This window comes from Chelonia mydas, chromosome 2, assembly GCF_015237465.2.
Source record: "Chelonia mydas isolate rCheMyd1 chromosome 2, rCheMyd1.pri.v2, whole genome shotgun sequence".
Classification (NCBI taxonomy): domain Eukaryota; kingdom Metazoa; phylum Chordata; order Testudines; family Cheloniidae; genus Chelonia; species Chelonia mydas.
In genome coordinates, this window is record NC_057850.1 from 129115829 (window position 1) to 129133360 (window position 17532).

Below are 17532 nucleotides of genomic sequence, written 5' to 3' on the forward strand. Positions count from 1 at the left end.
TTAGATGGTTAAACAATACAGCAAGAAGGGCAGAGGTGTGGTTATCATAAGATAAACACACCCATTGGTGTGAGGGAAAACAGTATGTTCCACATATAATTTGCTTTATTATATCTTTAAAAACAAACAAAAAACAAAGATGTGTTTTTTCTCCCCATCAGGAATACTGTGTTCTTTTACCTCAAAAATATTTTAATATCAATGACTCAGAAACATCTTCTGGCAAAAAGGGAAGGATGGGGGAAACAACCCAGTGTTACACAAGTAAAATCATCTGTGATGTTTACTGAGAACATTATGACAGGGGAGAGGAGCAATAGAAACCAGATAACTTTGATAAGAATACACAAAAAAACTGAAGTGAATCTCATCTTTAAAACAGATTCAGTAATAGCTAATTTACCTAATTATAAGCTTGCTCCATCTCTATCAGAGGGCAGTTTTAATTCTAACTCAGTGAATGTTTATACATGTGATTTCAGACCTTGGAAATAGTCAGTATCTGACATCTGCAGAGATTATATGTTGCTACAGAATTCTGGTAATAGAACAAACTCCTTGTCAAAAGAACATTGGCCCCTGTGAAGATTTGGAGGGACTTTTTATTTTGTATTTTCCCGCCAACCATTACATTTTAAAGACTGATGTTTCACCCAAGGCTAATTTTCCTTTTTTTAAGGTGGGGGAGAAAAGGGATTTTCATTACTGGGAAACAAGTACCTATCTTATACAATTCGAAGGCCTGATGATGTTTCAGACCAACAATGCTCACTTTTTAATTTGTTTTATGTACATATCTCTGGAATGCTCCAGACAGTCCTGGAGACTGAAGCCCTCTATGCAGCCACATAGGAGGTAAAACACAGGCACTATCAGTTTATGATTTGGTCACACAGTTCTGTGAACTTGCCTCAGTTTTGACCTGGAGTCTCCATACTCATTCTTTTTTTGCCCTCTCTCTCGAAACTACCAGTAGCCACGATGGTAGTTTTCATAATGTTGAACCGCTGTCCAGTTGAAAATTCATGGAGACCAACAACTCATTTCACATAAACTGCTAAACACCAGCAATCGGGTAGCAGTGGTTTTTGATTACGACTGATGTTGTCACTCTGAACCAGTAGGTAAAAGGCCTAATCTCATACTACCAGAGTCCCCTGAGTCATCCAGTCCTTACATTGCACACATTGTACGTACTTTTAAAAAGCCATATAAACTTTTAAGGTGCTTTCACAAAAACAATCAGAAAACACTTCCACAAAAGATTGAAAATAAATGTTGATTGGTGTAGGACCCTTTGACAGAACCAATTAGCACAGCAGTGGGTACATCACCTTTTGAGGTTGAAAAGCTCTAATTACTGTTTCTAGTGATGTGTAAGTGGTTTTCATTTTTTCCCCCTTCTATTAGGTATAAAATGGTTGGCTGTGGCAGTCTATTGTGAAGATCTCGGAACAAATACCAGAAATTTCTACACTCAATTCTTCATGATGTAAATGCAGTGTAACCTTTCCCCAATGGGCAGTTAAACCATGGACATACTAAAAAAAAAACATTTTGGACTGTTTTTCTAAACCAGGCTTCACCTTCCCTCTTGGGGACCTATTAAGGGATTACGTCTGAAAAGAAAACCAAAAGAGAAAAGGAAACCTTGAACTGGAAAGTTATCCTACAATGAGAATTACGAGCACATCTTGTATCTGCCCAGTCCTAGTTTGTCTCTGTTTTGTGCAGAGGTGTTATGGAGCTGCTCATCATGGCTCCATCAAGGTGACCAGAAATCAAACCAAACACATAGAAGGTGAAACAGAAGTGCACCATCGTCCCAAGCGTGGATGGGTATGGAACCAGTTCTTTGTTTTAGAAGAACACCTGGGACCGGATCCCCAGTATGTGGGAAAGGTAAGGTCTTATTTCTTTTCTGTAAAGGGGTACAGGGACATTAGGAGAGGAATATATTGTTGTTCCAGATGCCAACCCAGCTGATGTCTCCTGTAAAGTTGGAAGCACCTCAGAAGTCAATGATGTTAGACATTCACAAAGTATTTGCCCACTATCCCTATTTACAATAATAATCATGGTGAGTAAAAAAGATGACATACAACTATAAAAAGTTGCAAATCTTCCCTGAGAAATGCGTTAGGGACAAGATTTGTCCAACAAGTTGCAGGCCAACTTTGAGATCCGTGTGAAGAAGCACCATTTTGGAAGGAGTTTCATTGGGACTCTTCCTCTATCAGAGGGTATATCATATGCTTCCCTCCACAGCTGGCCATGTGTGCATCTGCGGGGATAATGGCACCATATCTACCACATCCATTTAGGATGCAACTTTAGAGTGGTAGGAGCCTAAGGAGAGTGCAAGGACTACATTTATGCCTGGCTTTTATGCAGTGAATTCAGGGGAAAGGTCCCTATACTTTCTGACACCCTTACGCTCCTGTGTAGGGGTCAACCAAAAAACTGGCTCCCAGCATGTGATGTTGTCTGTATGAGATAATCCATGCTAAAAAGTCATTACAAGAACATGAAGACTGCAAAGTGTCATTTCCTGACTTCTGAGAGCCTCCAAGTTACAGGCATGCCTAAACACTGTTCTCTTCTACACATTATGATACAGGTTTTCATTAAACCATGTTAGTTTTTCCTTAGGACCCCCACCTCACTCATTGGTGCTCAGGAAATGAGGCAGCTATTCAGTATTTTTTTTCATCTCCCTCATTCAGTGTGTGGCCCCACGCCTCGTTTGCTGCACTCAGTTCAAACTCTGCACTGAATAAGGATATTGTTTTTCCTTCTTTCTTCATAGGGTTCTCTTTGGTGCCAACCATTTTAGTATCTTAGTGCCTCACAAAAGTTAGTGAATTTATCTTTGCAGCAAATTCCTTACAATGGGAGGTATCAGTATTCCATTTTACATTTGACAGTAGTTCTGATGCTCTAATTTTAGTGTAGAGATTGACCAATATTATCATAGGTAGATTTATTTATTATTTTTATTCAAAAAGGGAAATCTGTAGAGACTAAAATAATACTAGTAATCAACAGAATTTAAATCATGGTTGCTGTGTTGTAGTGTCTCTTCATTTTGAGAAATAGGTTTCTGAACTGCTGTAATATTTACAGTAATTTCTTCTACATAATCTAGGTTTCATCTGATGTGCCTTGAATTTGACAAGAAATTTTCCTAGCAGGACCCTAGATTTATGAAGGAGTGGATGGGTGGGTGTGTCTCTGTAATTCTAGGCATCTGTTCAATGTCACTGACGTGCCAATGCTGTCAATTATTAATCAAGTCATCTATTCTGCCTCATTGGTAGTAGTGTTAGATCATGCCCTTTCACATTTTTCATACCCAGTTTAGGAATAACATCACAAGAGCAGAGTAATGATGTAAAATGCTGTTATAATGTTGCAGTCATTGTAATGTTTACTAAAGACAAGAATAGGTCTCTAATCAAAATGGTGAGGTATCTCATCCTTATTATGAGGATGGATTAATTTTCTGTCACTGACTGTGTGTTGTACAGCATGTGCTCAGACATATAGGCCTTAAGGCCAGAATGGATCATCGTGATCATCTAGTCTGACCTCCTGCACATTGCGGGCCACAGAACTTCACCCACCCACTCCTGTAATAGACCCATAATCACTTGGTGAGTTACTGAAGTCCTCAAATCATGATTTAAAAACCTTAAGTTACAGAGAATCCAACTTTTACACTAGTTTAAACCTGCCATTGATCCATGCTCCATACTGCAGAGAAAGGCGAAAAACCCCAAGGGTCTCTGCTGATCTGACCTGGGGGAAAATTCCTTCCCAACCCCAAATATGGCAATCAGTTAGATCCTGAGCATGTGGGCAAGACCCACCAGCCAGGCACCTGGGAAAGAATTGTCTTTAATAACTCAGAGCCCTCCCCATCTAGTATCATATCACCAGCTGTTGGGGATATTTGCTACTAGCAGTTGCAGATTGGCTACATGCCATTGTTAGGCAGTCTCATCATACCACCCACTCCATAAACTCATCAGGCACAATCTTGAAAGCAGTTAGTTGTTTGCCCCCACTAGTCCTCTTGGAAGGCTTTTCATTCCTCTGATGGTTAGAAACCTTCCTTTAATTTCAAGCATAAACTTGTTGATGGCGAGTTTATATCCATTGGTTCTTGTGTCCATATTGGCGCTTAACTTAAATAACTCCTCTCCCTGCCTGGTATTTATCCCTCTGACTTATTTATAGAGAGCAATAATATCTCCCCTCAGCCTTCTTTTGCTTAGGCTAAAGAAGCTAAGCTCTTTGAATCTCCTTTCCTAAGGTAGGTTTTCCATTCCTCTGATCATCTGAATAGTCCTTCTCTGCACCTGTTCGAGTCTAAATTCATCTTTCTTAAACATGGGAGACCAGAACTGCACACAGCATTCCAGATGAGGTCTCAGCAGTGCCTTCTATAATGGTACTAACACTTCCCTGTCTCTACTGGAAATACCTCACCTGATTTATCCTAAGATTTCATTAGCCTTTTTCACAGCCGCATCACATTGGCAGCTCATAGTCACCCTGTGATTAACTAATACTCCCAGGTCTTTCTCCTTTGTCACTTCCTACTGATAAATCTCCACTTTATAGCAAAAATTCTTGTTTTTATTCCCTAAGTGAATGACTTTGCACTATCTGGGGTGCTTCATTGTCCAGGTTGCTTCCCCCCAGTGGCTACTGGAGATGGGAGAGTGAACCCAGGCCCGCCCACTACCCTGGATCCCAGCCCAGGGACCCTGTAGATTGCTGCCATCTGCTGTGTCACTTTAACAATGTTGCATGGCTTCTCTAATTCCCTGGGCCAATTCCCTGTGGCACCACATGATCTTCACCCTTACCTCAAGGCCTTGTCCGAATGGAGTCCCAGCAACCAACTATGGCTCCTTCTCACTCTCCCCAGCTTCTGATTGCACTGCCCTGTCTGGGGTTCTGTAGTTCCATCAGCCCGCCACAAACCATCCACATTGCTACAGCTCTAGCAAGGAACTGAACTCCCTCTGGCCCTGCAGCTTTTCTTATACTAGGTGGCTGGGCTCTGATTGCCTGTGTCCCACACAGGCACTCTAGGCAGTTTGGAAGACCCTCTCAATTTCCCATTTTTGGGGTGGGGTGTGGCAGGGCCATGAGGCCTCCAGCAGGGGGCCTCAGAGGATCTGGTATACCCTGTCACATAAGTACTATATTACCAATCCTCCATTCACAGGATATAACCTATTAAAAATCCTTGCTATTATGTTTTAAATTTCATATTCCAGTTCCTTTAATATTCTTGGATGGAGATATCTGGGTGCCCTGATTTAGTCTCAGTAAGCTGTTTGATTTTGTCTTCGACATTGTATGTGGTAATTTCTACTTCCATATCCTTATTTCCTTTAGCCACCCCGCCACTACCCCTAAGGTTTTCATTACCCTTATTAAAAACTGAGACAAAGTATTTGTTTAAGTGTTGGCCCATGTCTAGATTATCTTTAATCTCCACCCCATCCTCAGTGTTTAGTGGTCCCACATCTTCTTTCCTTCTTTTCTTTTTATTTATATGACTATAGTACATTTTACTATTGGTTTTAATCTCCTTTGCAAGGCCCAACTCTGCTTAGTTTTTGGCTGTTCTCACTTTCCTGCCCTACACTTTCTGACCGCCAAGAGGGAGCTTTCCTTGCTGATCCTTCCATTCCTCATAGGCTTTCTGCTTTCTCTTAATCACTTGTTTGAGATGCTTGCTCATCCAGCGTGATCTGCAACTCTTCCCTACAATTCCCCCCCCCCCCCCCAGCTTGGGATTCAGGCTTCAGATAGTTTGTGCAACTTTGACTTAAAATAATTTCAAGCCACTTCCACATTAAGATCCTTTAGTTCTCTAGTCCAGTCAACTTCCCTAACTAATCCCACTATTTTTTTTAAGTTTCCCTTTTGAGATCAAGGACCTTAGTTGCAAATATATTTTCTTTGTCCTTCCATTTAGTTTAAAGTGAAGTAGCTCATGATCATTCAACCCAACGTTGGCTCCTGAAACCCATTTTTCTGTGATGTCCTCACTATTCACCAATACCAAACCAAATCTAAAATGTCATCACCTCTTGTTCATTCAGGAACTATTTGTTGAAGAAATCTGTCAGCCATCACATGAGGGAAAATCTGGGCTGTATTATTATTAGTAGCAGTTGTCTTCCAATCTATACCTGAGAAGTTAGTCTCTCATAATCACACAATTACCAGTAGTATTTATTTAATTTGAAACTTAGAGGTCTCTATCCATATCTTAACCAGATATTGGGGGTCTCTAGCATACCCCAAGCACTATCTCAGGGGAACTGCTGATAGCTTTCTTCCCCAAAGAGACTATGACCGAAACAGACAGTTTTATCCATTCCATCACTTCCAATTTCTTTGAAGTCTATCTTATCATTAATATGCAATGCTAATCCACCACCTTTTCCTTTATTTTTGTCTTTCTCTAACAGCATATACCCTTCAATATTTGTACTCCAGTCATGACTAATGTTCCATTGTGTTTCTGTTAACCCTATAATATCTAGTTTCACTTCCTACACCAGTAGTTCTAGTTCCTCCAGTTTGTTACCCAGGCTCCTTGCATTGGTGTACAAACAACTTAGTTGTTTCTGTTTGGCTTTCCCCAGATTCCTCATCTGATTAGGTATAGTCATTCTACTGCCAGTATTGCCTACCTGACTGTTAGCTTCATTGGTATAGACATTATCTTTCCCTCTTAAACTTCATTCTCCTACCCATTGCTCTTCTTTTCACAATTGCTGTATTTCATTTTGATTTTCTTCCTGGTCAATATTAGAATCAGGCATGGAGATTACATAAGCACCTGCCAACCTTCACCACTGTGTTCCTAGTTTAAAGCTCTTTTAATCAGTTTTGCCAACCTCTATCCCAGAAGTCTATTTCACTCCCTACAAGGGTGGAGTCTATCCCATGAGAACAGTCCTCCTTATAGCACCACTGTCTGAGCCATCTGTGAATCATCAAAATCTTGTGTTGCCTTCGTTTTCCTCCTCTAGGAACAGGTAGAATCCTACTTAAGATCACCTGAGCCTCCATTTCTTTAAGTTTCTTCCCTAGTCTGGCACACTCTTTCTTGATGCGTTCCAGCAAGAATCTATCAGTATTATCTTTTCCCATGTGAAGGAAAATCAGTGGACTCTTTTGTGCTCCCATTAGGATCCTCTTCAGCCTTACGTCTTCAGGTCCATGTTCCATATTTTAGCTCCCAGCAGACAGCAAACTATTCTGTTCTCCAGTTCAGCTCTGGTGACAGTCCTGTCTGTTCTTCTTAGTAGGAAGTCACCAATCATGTAGACCTTCCTCTTTCTGGTGTTGTGGGATTCTCTGGACTTCCTCCTGTTCTTTCTGGCTGCAAGTCCTCTTGTCTTTTGGTCCTCTCTTGCAATATTCTGCAGGTCATCCTGTATCCTCCCAGAACTCCAAACTCTTTCCAATGACTCTTCCTCTCTTCTTGTATGAATAGCAGCTCTTAGCTTCTTCCTTGCCATCCCACCTTCTGTTACTGCCTACTGTGCCCCTTCTTCATTTTCCAACTCAGCAAACCTCTTCCTGAGCTCTTTCTGCTTCACTAGCTGATCTTTTCCTGTCCTTGGTTCTCATAGTCACATGCTTCCACTGCCCTCTTTCCTCACCCAGCAGTCTGTCCTCTCTGTTCTCCAGTCCATCTTACATCTGCGAGTCTTGACATTTTCCTCCATCATGCCCAGATCCCCTCTGAAACTCAACCATAGTTTCCACGTGCACCTCCAACCTTCGGATCTTTTCTTCCATCAGCTCTATCAGGCAGCACTTCATACAAACAAAGCTCTTTCTGGGTACTCCCCTTACAAACACCCACTCAAACTCCCCTGTTTTCAGTTCTGTTTGCTGGCTCTTGTGCTGCTGACTGGCTACTTGGCTGCCTTTATAGGACCCCTAATCGGGGCTGTGCGATCAAAGTTTCTGATTCTCTCTCAGCACACTGCTGCCTTACAGACTTTGCAAACTGAAAACACACACACACACACTCTCTCTCTCTCTCTCTCTCTCTCTCTCTCCATCACTGCCCCTAAGGAATAGGGGTTTGCCTCCTCTCTCCTTCTCCAACAGAACTCCCACTCAAACTCCCTGGGTTGCAGCTCTGTTTGCTGGCTCCTGTGTCGCTGATCCTGAATTTTAACACGTTATATACCCATTCTTAAAGTGTAATATTTCTATTCTCCTGGAAACATGTTGCTAGGAGACTGGAAAATTGTATGAAATTAATCTATATTCGTAACACTCTTAAGGTTTTTATAGGAACATGGAACATGACAAAATACAGCCCTTCACTAAATGGGATTATGATAAGAATGAGAAATGGTCCTATTGTACATGACTCTCTCTGATGTTAAGATTATTATTAACATTGCCTTGCTTATGTGATACTTGGGGGTTATACGTACAATTGTGGAGTATATATTTCATGCGGAATCAGTCACTATGTTAAAAAGGAAACTTATGGTTGATCTTGGGAAGTTTTCCTGAAAACTTCCAAGAGAACCACAATATCTAACCTAATATCTGTCCTTGCGAGATGTCCAGCATATATACATGCAAGAAAGAAATTCCATTATGTGGAGCTATTTTCTTGATAGCAACAAAATTCTCCATCCTTCATGAGTGTTCAATGAGTCAAAGGCTCATGAGGACCCTTATCTCTGAGTGGGCACTTCACATGTTAAGGCAAAGGTCTACATTCTCCACTGAGTCTTGAGCACTGGATGAAGCAGGGCTCACATATGCAGAATGACCTGGGAAGGAGTTGGATACAATCCTTCTATGCAGTGCACTACTCTCATAAAATGGGAGAGTCCCAAGAGAAGAGCCACAAAGAAGTTGGCATTGCTTGCTGCATCATCTCACTTGCAATAATTCACACTGGGTATATTTTCCACACATAAAAGAAAAAAACATGCGCTTTCAGTTTATCTGACTTTTTATGTTAGACTAAGGAAAACAACAAATAGAAAACTCCATGAGACTGACAGAAAATCAGAGCTCATCTTGCAGTCCATAAGATCTTCAGACATCCCTGCCTCTGATAGACAGGTAGTTATACTCCCGGTATGTTTAAAAGTGCACTGCACAGGAAACAGAATCGTAGCTCACATCCTCAACATTCCTCACCTTGGAGACACAAATAAGGTGCATGGTGATGGCGGGATGGCAATAACAATCTGACTCATGAATAAGTTATGCTGCTAAGGAAAATTGCATAGCAACATAGGCATGGGATCCATGAAGTTGGAACCTGATATCTCTGATGGTGATCCGTAGGTTCTATGAGTTTTTAAGGGTACACCCCTCATAAGCAGCTGCAAAAATCTTCCCACAATGGGGGAATGAGTCTGGGAGTATTTTAGCCTTTTCTTATTTTTTTTTATTGTTCACTGTAAAACACTTTGACACACTATTTATGATGACAGTATAGCAAAGCATACCAAATGGAATGATAGGACTCTCAGTTTAAAGGGAGTTCAAGCCGGGCTTTGGAGCGGAGCCTGGAGCTGGAGCGCGGAGCAGCTCTGAAGCGGTGAAGCTGCAGGTTTTTGCCTGGAGCTGGAGCAGAGCCGGAGCACAGGTCCAAAGCCCTGAGTTCAAGTGATAGGTAGTACAAGAGGAGGATACGATTTTAAAGAAAATTATAGCATTTCCACTTCCCTGGTAAAATATTGCACTGCAAATTAGCCATATAGAGAAAGAGATCTCCATTATCATGTGGGATTTTCAAGATAATTCCTTGGAAGTTTTATTCCCTGAAGACTGAAGATACAGTATATTAAACTTGTATGCAGTGCTGTAACCAGGTTGGTCCCAATATATTAGACAGACAAGGTGGTTGAGGAAATACCTTTCATTGGAGCAACTTCTGTCCAAGCTTAAACAGACCTGAAGAAGAGCTCTGTGTAGATCGAAAGCTTGTGTCTCTCACCACCAGAAGTTGGTTCAATAAAGTATATTACCTCACCTTGTCTCTCTATATTATACTTGTCATTCATACTTCCTGAAAAAGACAATGTGGTGAGATGATGCTGAAAGAGATTAATTCTAACACACAGCAATATTGATTTAGTATTTTCCTGATAATATCAAGAAAATTGCAACTTTCTTGTCTTAATGTTAGTAAGGAGAGAAACTGAAAATGTAGAGCTTAAATCAAATGCTAAGGAGGGAAACACAAGTTGTTTTCATTAAATCACATGTAGAAAATGCATTTTATTGAACCTTACTAACGAGCTCATATGTAATAAATAATGTAACTAGAGTTTGAGCATCTTCATATGATAAATTAGTAGACTGTGTAATATTTATTTTAATAATTTGAAACAATGTTCTAACTTGATAAAGAAAATGAAATGAAAAATGTACATGCCACAATCTCGCTGAAGATTTTGCACATGGTTTGTTAGCTGTCTTCATGCCTTTGTAAAGATGAGTGCAAGTGGCATAATCAACAGCTAGAAAAATATGTGCTTTGTTTTATGCCTTTTTAAATTGCTAGTTTCACAAATAATAAATTCAGATAAAATTATTTTTCTAGGATCTATTGCTGGTGAAAAATGATGGCGGTAACAGTAATATAGCCAGATGCACATGAAAGAACAGCGTTTTCCTTTCCTACACTGACCTTGGGCACTTCCCAAAAGTTGTGACTTAAATGTGACTTGCAATCAATCAATCAATCAAATCCTTTATAATGTAGGAAAGTCTGTTCTTAAAAACAGATAAAAGTAATTACATTTTTCATTTCTCCTAGTTGTTTATACTAAACATTCCTGTGTTGTCTACCCTGCTTTGTTTTGTTTTTCTGGATGACTAGAGAAGTAGCAGGTTTTGAGACCATAGATACCCTGGATGGAAAACCTGATTGATTGAGAGAGGAAGTGATTTTTATTCAGACTGTTTCAAGAAGTGTGTGTGTAAAACAGTGGGAAGAGAGATTTGTTCTTAAAGCTTCACTACAACAACTCCTTCAATTAAGGGTTGAGAGAACTCACAAGCTAACTTTCTGGATCCTTCAAGGGAGACCTCCAGCAAAACAGCAAAGATAACACGTAAAATTCCTGATACTTTTACTGTAAAAATTCAGTTGAGGGAAAAGTATTATTTAAGAACAATAATAGTAAAAGTTTCTCATCTTTTGTACATTATAAAGAAGCACCAAAAAAACCCCAAACCTTTGGTCATTTTTAGGTCATATTTTATTGTGTTTTATCTGCTTTTCTAGTATCTGAGGCTGCTTAGGAGCTTGTCCTTGCCACCCTTACTCAGGATGAACAGGCACCGATTCTGAATGTGATTGTAGCCTTGACTTTAATCTCATTGGGCACAGGATCAGGCACTAGTTTCTTATTCTGTGTTTAGTCTCATTGATTTCAGTGCGGTTACTCACTGAGTAAGGATCTACTAAAGATAGGTAGACTGAATCAGGCTGCAGTATAAGAGCAAAGTCTTCCCATTATCACAGTACTGATGTAAAATCTGTTGTGGCGTGCAAAAAACTGAATATTTACATCTAGTTCTTGCATAATCCTAATACATGCTACTTGCTACATTTTCTTCCTCATTTTTTATATGTTAGTACTCAATATATCGACTCTCTGCTTGTTTGGCTATAAGGAAAGAGGGACTCATTACACAAATTGTACTAGTCATGGAATGTAATGGAACTCCCTTATGTCTTGGAATCTCAAAACATTCAGAGGTTATTGGGGAGAAATTAAAACCCAGTAGAAGAGACTGCTTTTACCCTTCTGAATTTGATATATAGAGTTCAGCCATGTCTTAGATTTCCTGGAGCATGTTCTCTTTGTCACTCATAATGCAGTCCAATGACAAGAAATAGCTATATAGATGAGACTGACAAGTGCATTTTGACTTGACAGAACAAACAAACAAAAGCTGGAACACAGTGGACTTCAGTGTTTCTGGGTCAGATTCATACCTGGTATAACTTCACTGAAGTCAATGTGGAATTCCACAGGGAGGAATTTGTCCTTTTATGTCAGAATGAAAACATTCAGTCTACTATATCAGTAGAATATAGTTTTTGTCAAAAGGCTTTATCCAGTCTGTTAGCCTCATACTGTAAACTGTCTGATTGCTGCAGAGAGACTATCATTTCAATTAAATGTTCAAATCAATTTTATCAGGGTGAACTCATCTTCCTTGAGATTCTTTTTATACTGAAAAGTCAGGACAAGACTCAGCTTTCTCTAACTTTCTCCTTGTTGTTACTTCTTGCCCTCTCACCCCATATCCACATAGACCAGTATCTGAAGCACAATAACTTTTAAAACATTTTCTGCACTAAGTGGAAACATTGATCAAGTCAAGACTTTTTAAGTGCACAGGGCCATTCATTCCTTAAACTAGCCACTTTCAAGTTAAGGAAGGACCTGGGTTGCCTGCATTCTGAAAGTAAAGAATGTCTCATTAGGAGGATAAAAGGAAGGAAACCACCTTTGTATGGAACAGTAGAGAGGTGGTTGGAAATATTATTACTACATAAGAAATAGATCTTGTAAATATCAAATAATCATAGGGGGATTATACACATGTATGGGGAGATTATAAATTTAAATAAAACTCATGAAGAAATCAGACACATTACATGTAATACTAGAACTGCAATATATCACACAACCTTTTGAAAGCAGCCATTGTCTTTTAACATGATATATCTCCCCAGGCCAGTGGGACCAAAGCCGAAGCCCAAAGGCCTCAGCCCCAGGCTGGGGGCCTGTAACCTGACCCCTGCTGCCCAGGGCTTAAACCCTCAGGCTTGGGCTTGGGCTTTGGCCCCGGGCCCCAGCAAGTCTAAGCCAGCCCTGGCGACACCATTAAAATGGTGACACCATTAAAAAGCGTGCATGCACTGTTTTTAATTACAGTAAAAAGTTGTTGGAAAATAAGGAATAAAGCTGTAGATGTGTTGCCTGAACCTTTTTGAGGTAAATAATGTTGGATTAATGGCCAATTGATCTGACAGTGATGAGGTTCTTCCCCCAGAATCAGGCTACACAGAATTCACACTATGGAGCTCAATATCTTGTGGGGAGTCTCGGGGTGGATGACAAGGACACTCGCACTGAGAGCAAAATAAAGCCTTCGATATCTTTACTAAAATAATGGATAAAGCTAGAAAAGATCCAAGCCACATAACCCCAATCCTAGTATTATTGCTGTCTTGTTATCTTTATCTTTCTGTACATAAGCTCTTAGTATTGCATACTCATACCCTTAGTTGAGGACCTGGTGGTAAGAGACAAAAGGACCAGCCCTGTCTCTGGCATGCCACAGTGTCCAATAGTCCAAGTTCCCCACTGAGTTGAAGGATCAGGAAGTAGAGAAGCAGACAGCAATGGAAGAGGCCCAGAAAAAAACAGCCCCTGATCATATGGTGACTGTCCTGTTTAGTGCCTGAGCATCATCTGCTTGTGCTCAGTCCTCCATGCCCATATTTAGCCTTTTCAACAATATAAAACGGAGGGTGTACTTATTCTATAGGTTAACATATTGTTATGTGTAACTACCCTTTCAGTGCATGATCATACCGTCACCCCTTGTTTAAGCGGATTTGCGGCAGTTACTTCCATGTTCCTTGTGGTAGCACTTACTGGAACATTCTAACTCTTACCACTGAGCAAGGTCTTCTTAGTTCCCAAAAACTAAAGGTAACTGTTGATCTGTGCCAAGGGTTACAGCCTACTTAACTACACTTATGCTAACCTATGCACCAGCTAATATCTTACAGGATACAGACCTGTAGGGTTCTTGTGCTGTAGCTGAATATAATAGAAGCAACTAAATATCATAAAGGCAAGCCAATGAATAGAATGGGATGAATATAATGGCCAAGCTTGATCACAGATCATGGACATCTACCAAAAGAAGGAGCAAAAAATTATAGTACTGAGTTAAACCCTTGGATTTCTCATCTGTAACCCAGAGAGCAAGCTTGGCCATTATATTCACCCCATTCTATTCACTGGCTTGCGTTTATGATACTTAGTTGCTTCTGTTATATTCAGCTATTACACAAGAATCCTACAGGCCTGTATCCTGCAAAGATGTTAGCGGGCGCATAGGTTAGCATAAGTGTGGTTAAGTAGGCTGTAACCCTTGGCACAGATCTACAGTTATCTTTAGATTTTGGGAACTAAGAAGATCTCTCTCTCTCTCTGCCTCTGTCTCTCTCTCTATCCCCTACTGATTTAAAGAAGCAATAGGGAGATCCCAGATTTACTGACACCTTTATAAATATTTAAGGATAATCTCTAACTATAACAGAAATTATCAGTCAGAACAATGTGAAATGACTATTTCAGATTTATGGCTCACCAGCATTTTATTGCAGCTGTGGGAGCTATGGAAGGTTCTTAGTGAGCAGTTAATTTTCATGTATGTCATTTCCCACCGCGAGCTTGTCAGTTGCAGTTTGAATATTTTTCAGTAATACTGAATAGAACACAGAGAAGGGAACTTCTAACCTTATATAGAGAATGGAGGAGGTGGTATTTTCATCGAGTTTAGATTTGTGGCTGTAGAGTTACAGCCACAGGCTTAAACTGTGGTCAAGCAGTGTAAGTTAGGAGAGGACAGAAGGATAGCATGAGTTTAAGTCACCTCTGCATTCTCCTGGTCCTAGGTGCATTTGTCTTTCAGTGTGTTCCTGGTGGAAATGAGAGCATCCTTAGAATTCTTTTTTTGTGCAGGCCAACCCCATGGAGCTGTTTATGGTAGCTAAGAATTAATTGCCAGGGCATAGGGTTGGGAAGTAGTGTGGCATAGGAGCTGCTACAGTGGACTTCACCACTTGAGGACTTAGGGAATCCTTCAAAACTAGAAAAGTCAGCTTTAGACCAGGTCACCATGCAAGAATACCACATAGTGGCCTTAATGGCACACAGAACCTGGCACTTAGGAGATTAGATTCAGTGGAATCAATGTCTCTTGAACTGTTCTCACTAGATTTTTCTTCATCTTAAATAGCAGAAATCTCAAGTGTATTCTCATTTTTTAATATTATTGTTTTGGTATTTCCTGTTTTATCCTATATTATTTAAAGCAGCATGATATGTGGGAACAGTGCACTGTAATTTAATAAATAAAAAAACCCTAAAACTTCTCAACAACATATAAAGCATTTTAGACATGGTAGAATATTGCAAAAGCATTGTTTGGAAACACGCACTGGATTTATGAAAAAAAAAAGTACAGTATCAGTTTGTTTAAAGGAGATAGCTTTATAACTTTATGCCATTGATTTTTATTTTTCACACATTAGATCAGGGCCAAATGCATGGGCCCTCTGAGCCGCATACAACAGTCGTCAGAAGTTCGAGAGCTGGAGCACACTTGCCAGGAGCCAGAACTTAGGGCTTCAGCTTCACTCCTGCTGAAGCCCCGAGCACCGGCAGGTGTGCCCCACAGACCTGAGACCCTCCTCCCCATTGGACAGAAGCTCCTACCCCACCACTGCACTGCAAGAGCTTCCCCTCACTTTGCCCCCACGGTCTGGTAGGTGGAGAATAGTGAGGCAGAGGGAGGCTTGCAAGCAACACTTTCATGGTAAAATAGCTGCATGTGGCTCTCAAGCCACAGTTTTGCCTCCCCTGCATTAGACACTTGTTCAGATATTTCTAGGTCAAACATAACAACGGGTAACCAGAATATGTCAATATCCATTAATATTATTTGCTAGTTTGCCTCAGTTGCCCCACAGATCATCCTGTGACAGATCTCCATCAAGCAAAACACTTAAGCACATGTGTACCTTTAAGCACATGATCAGCATTATTGTCTCACAGGGATTCACATATTTAATCAGAACCCCCAAAATTGTGTGATTGGCTTAAAATTCATACTATTTTTTTTAAAAAATCACATTGTTTTTTGCTTGGTCGCTGATTTTTTTTTTTTTTTTTTTTGCCTTTCAGCCAGTTTTTGTGTGATACTCTCAAGTTTAATATTCAACTTTAAATATATCTCCAAAAATTCCAGACTGCCTTCTCGCTATTTGAAAGGATTCTCTTTACCCTCTCCCGTTCCATGGAGTGTGGGGAGCTCCATTCTATCCCCCTCTATCCCTCTTTCAAATAAACAGGATAGGCAGATGCCCCACGCATATTCAATATTCATGCTCTTCCACAGTCCCCCACCTACCAGTAAATTCACTTGGTCCCCATATTTTGCTGCCTTTCCCATCAAGTGTCCTACACATGACATGCTTCCTCTCTGTTTGCCAGAAGCTGGGAATAAGTGACAGGGGATGGATCACTTGATGATTACATGTTCTGTTCATTCCCTCTGGGGCACCTGGCATTGGCCAGTATCAGAAGACAGGATACTGGGCTAGATGGACGTTTGGTATGACCCAGTAGGGCCATTCTTATTTTTTTTATGTTATTTCTATGCCCTGCTTCCCCTTGAGTATTCCCCTGATCCCCCTATTCACTTGCATCATTCTCAATCTACCTCCTGATCCACACATTTCCCTGTAGCCTTTCTGCCACTTTGTGTACCCCTGTCTGGATCCAACTCCCACAGATTCCCACCCATGATTCTCTGTCAGAACAGAGAAAGCAGAGAGAGTCATTCTGTGCCATATGAGTTTTGTACTGAGGTATAAACACTATCCACAGAGTTCCTAAACTACAGTAGCCAAACGGAAACACCCTGTAATGAAAAGGCAAAAGACAAAGTTTAAGAAAGATCAACAAGAGGCTACACCAACACCACTCATACTGTTGATATGGGTTCATAGACAAACACACTTTTAAAGTTGAAACTTATGACACAGAAAATCCCAGAAGTATTTATGTTCTTTCTTGTGTTCATCTTTTATGAATATTCTAGTGAATTAATTTCCTGGTTGGCATGTTCAACAAAAGAGAGAGCTCATTTTCAGTATATTTGTGCAAAATGAATTTTGAATTTGTAAACACACATTCTTAATGAAAATCTGATTCTAAGACTATTTAACACTGTTCTAGAGCTAGCCTGGGGGCATAGCAATTCTGTTTTGTTTGACAGTTTGAGAGGTTTCAAAATTGTCTTTGTTCTAATGCAGAACAAAACCAACACCTTTGAATGTTTTCATGAAATGGCACTCACATGTGGCATGGCCATGGCTGACCCGAGTCAGCTGATCCGGGTCAGCCATGGCCATGCCACAGGTCTTTTATCACAGTGTAGATGTGACCCTTGTGATTTCATTGACAAAATGTTCCAAGCTGCTGTAACACTAACATTTTTGTTGTGCATAAGCAATTGTCATAGAAGTTATGTACTTCTATCCAAAAGCCTTTTGTGGGAAACAACAGAATACAAAAAAGCCACAAGTGGGAATTTCATGACACTACAGTTTCAGAACACAAGGTTATCCCAGGGAAAATTCAGAAGTTTTCCAGCTGTTTTGACACCCTTCTAATTCCT

General features: G+C 40.3%; 1 protein-coding gene across 6 annotated transcripts in view; it reads left to right on the top strand.

The window, feature by feature from the left end:
- Positions 1-17532, top strand: part of CDH18 (cadherin 18) — an 840354-nt gene that overhangs the window by 588999 nt on the left and 233823 nt on the right. For all 6 annotated transcript variants that reach the window (XM_037893304.2, XM_037893305.2, XM_043540230.1 and 3 more), the window contains one exon: positions 1411-1902. In XM_037893304.2, the coding sequence (XP_037749232.1) occupies positions 1675-1902 (228 nt within the window). In that variant the 5' untranslated portion in view covers positions 1411-1674. The remainder of the gene's footprint in view (positions 1-1410; positions 1903-17532) is intronic.